The 2732-nt window shown below is 39.9% G+C and overlaps 1 protein-coding gene across 1 annotated transcript; it reads left to right on the forward strand.

The window, feature by feature from the left end:
- The first annotated feature begins 408 nt into the window (after positions 1-408).
- Positions 409-1554, forward strand: LOC107615141 (uncharacterized). Its single transcript, XM_016317248.1, has one exon. The coding sequence runs from the start codon at positions 409-411 to the stop codon at positions 1552-1554; it is 1146 nt and encodes a 381-aa protein (XP_016172734.1).
- The last annotated feature ends 1178 nt before the right edge of the window (positions 1555-2732 follow it).

Genomic DNA, 2732 nt, shown 5'->3' on the forward strand with positions numbered 1-2732 from the left:
AGTCTACTTTAACTTGACCCGAAAGAAACTGAGTTAATCCGGGTCAACCCAATAGAATATAAGTATATACAAATTTATAAATTTTATATATTAAAATAATAAAATTTTATTTTTAAAAAATAAATTTAACAAATGTTATATCATATTTATATCAAAATAAACTATTTTAAAACAAAAATAATATAGTATAATATAAAAAATATTAACTGAATTATAAAAGTATAATATAACATTACTAATTAATTCAAATATATATTTTTTATTATAAAAAGCAACTTCGAACTGGACTGAAAGACTTGAAACAAAATTCAAATCCGACTCAAAAATAATATTACATAAAAAAAAGAATTTTAAATGATATTTAGCTCTTAAAATGTTAGGGGGTTACGGAGTGATGGCAAGGTAAGAATGGTGAAGGATTTAAAGAAAAAACATAGATTATATATGCTGGGTTTGATTGAGACTAAAAAACAGGTTGTGACCAGATTTGATCTTACAAGACTTTGGGGGCAAGGTGGTGCAGGTTGGGACTTTGTAGGCTCTGATGGTGTAGCAGGTGGACTATTATTAATATGGGATGAATTAGTGTTTAAAAAGAATAAATGTTATAAGGGGGAGAGATGGTTGTGTGTTGAAGGGGTCCTGGTAAAGAATAATAATAATTGTGATATTTTCTTGGTCTATGGTGCACATAATAGAGATGCGAAGCTTCAGGTGTGGGAAGAGTTGAGTTACATGGCTGGGTTATATCAGGTTCCTAGTTGCTACATGGGAGATTTTAATGAAATAGTGCATGTGGAAGAAAGGCAAGGTACTGATGTTCTACCTAGGTCGGCAGAAGAATTCAGGAGTTGGATACAAGATATGCATCTAGTGGATCTGCCGCTCACAGATCGCAAGTTCACATGGTTTCGGGGACGCTCTTGCAGTCGTATAGATAGAGCTCTGGTTAGCGTGGAGTGGTTGGAAGAGTTTCCTGAGACTCAGATACGCGGTGGACCAAGGGGTTTATTAGATCACTGTCCTGTCATCTTAGATTACATGAGCCAGAGGGTAGGGCCAAGGCTGTTCCGAAGCCTAGACTCATGGTTTACACATGAAGGCTTCCTTAGCTTCGTGAAGGAGGAGTGGAGAGGATTGTGGGAGATGCAGTTCACGGACAAGTTGAAGGCTCTGACGGTCCCGTTAGGGAATTGGCATAAGACTAAATTTGGGAATATGGACAAGAAGATTACGAGTTTTGAAGAAGAAATTAAGAAGATTGATGATTTGGTAAGCAATGGGGTGTATGACGGAATGATGGAGGCTAGAAGAAAGGCACTGGTTACCTGCTGTGAGAGGTGGTATGTCAGAAAAGAAGTCAATTGGAAACAAATGTCCCGGTCTAGGCAAGCAAAGGAGATGGACAAAATTACAAGATACTTTCACAACATAACTTCAGCAAGACGGAGGAATAATAGGATTGATACACTGTTAATCAATGGTAGGCTAGTCAGGAACCAAGCTAAAATAAAAATTGCTATTAAGGAATACTACAAAGAGTTATATCACTAGGATAAGTCTCCTATGATGAACGTCAGAGATGGTCTGGTAAGTAGGATAGAGCAGGAAGATTCTGTAAATCTGGAGGCGCTGCCGACAGCTGAGGAGATCAGAGAAGCTGTGTGGGATTGTGAGTCCTCTAAGGCACCAGGGTGCGACAGGTACAACATGAATTTTGTCAATAGGTGTTAGGGTGAGATTGGGCCTGAATTCACGGCTGTAGTGATGGGGTTCTTTCAGACGTCAAGGTTGCCGACAGACTCTAACATCACTTGGGTGGCGTTGGCACCTAAGTTCATTGGAGCTAAGGTGATTAAAGATCTGCGACCTATCAGCATGGTTGGATGTGTTTACAAGGTTATCTCCAAGGTTTTGGTTAGGAGGATGAGACCTGTGATGCCAGCTTTGGTAGGAGAAACCCAGAGTGTATTTGTAAGGGGCAGGAAAATACATGATGGGCGCTCATCGCATGTGAAACGGTAAACTGGCTCAAACTGAGGAAAAAGGAGGCAGCAATAATCAAGTTAGATTTTCAAAAGGCATATGATAGAGTCAGGTGGAGCTTTGTGGACATAGTGCTGCAAAAGATGGGGTTTGGCAATAGATGGAGATCTTGGGTGATGGAGTGTGTCTCCACAGCATCTATGTCGGTTTTGATGAATGGGTTGCCATCTAAGCTGTTCAAGATGGAAAGAGGTCTGAGACAAGGTGATCCGCTTTCTCCATTCTTATTTGTACTGGTTGTGGATGTTCTACATTGATTGGTGGGAGAGGCAGTCAGGAATGGGCGTATATCACCTTTGGTGGTTGGCAGAGATAGTATAGCGCTGTTACATATTCAGTTTGCTGATGACACAATTCTGTTCTGCCCACCAGAGATGGACACTATCAAGAATTACAGGCGACTATTGAGATGTTTTGAGTTGATGTCAAGTCTCAGTATTAATTTTGACAAATCGAGCTTGATTCCGATAAATTGTGAAGAACAGTGGACCCTGAATATGTGCCAGTTGTTGGGGTGTAAGGGTGAGTCCCTTCCAGTCAAATATCTGGGTATTCCCTTAGGTGCAAATCCGAGGTTGGTGAAGACCTGGAAGCCTATAATAGACAAAGTGGAGGAGAAACTAAGTCTGTGGAAGGCTAAAGTTCTGAATAAAGATGGAAGGTTGGTGTTGATTAAATCAGTATTA

This window comes from Arachis ipaensis, chromosome B9 (assembly GCF_059453495.1).
Source record: "Arachis ipaensis isolate K30076 ecotype BB chromosome B9, ASM5945349v1, whole genome shotgun sequence".
Lineage (NCBI taxonomy): Eukaryota > Viridiplantae > Streptophyta > Magnoliopsida > Fabales > Fabaceae > Arachis > Arachis ipaensis.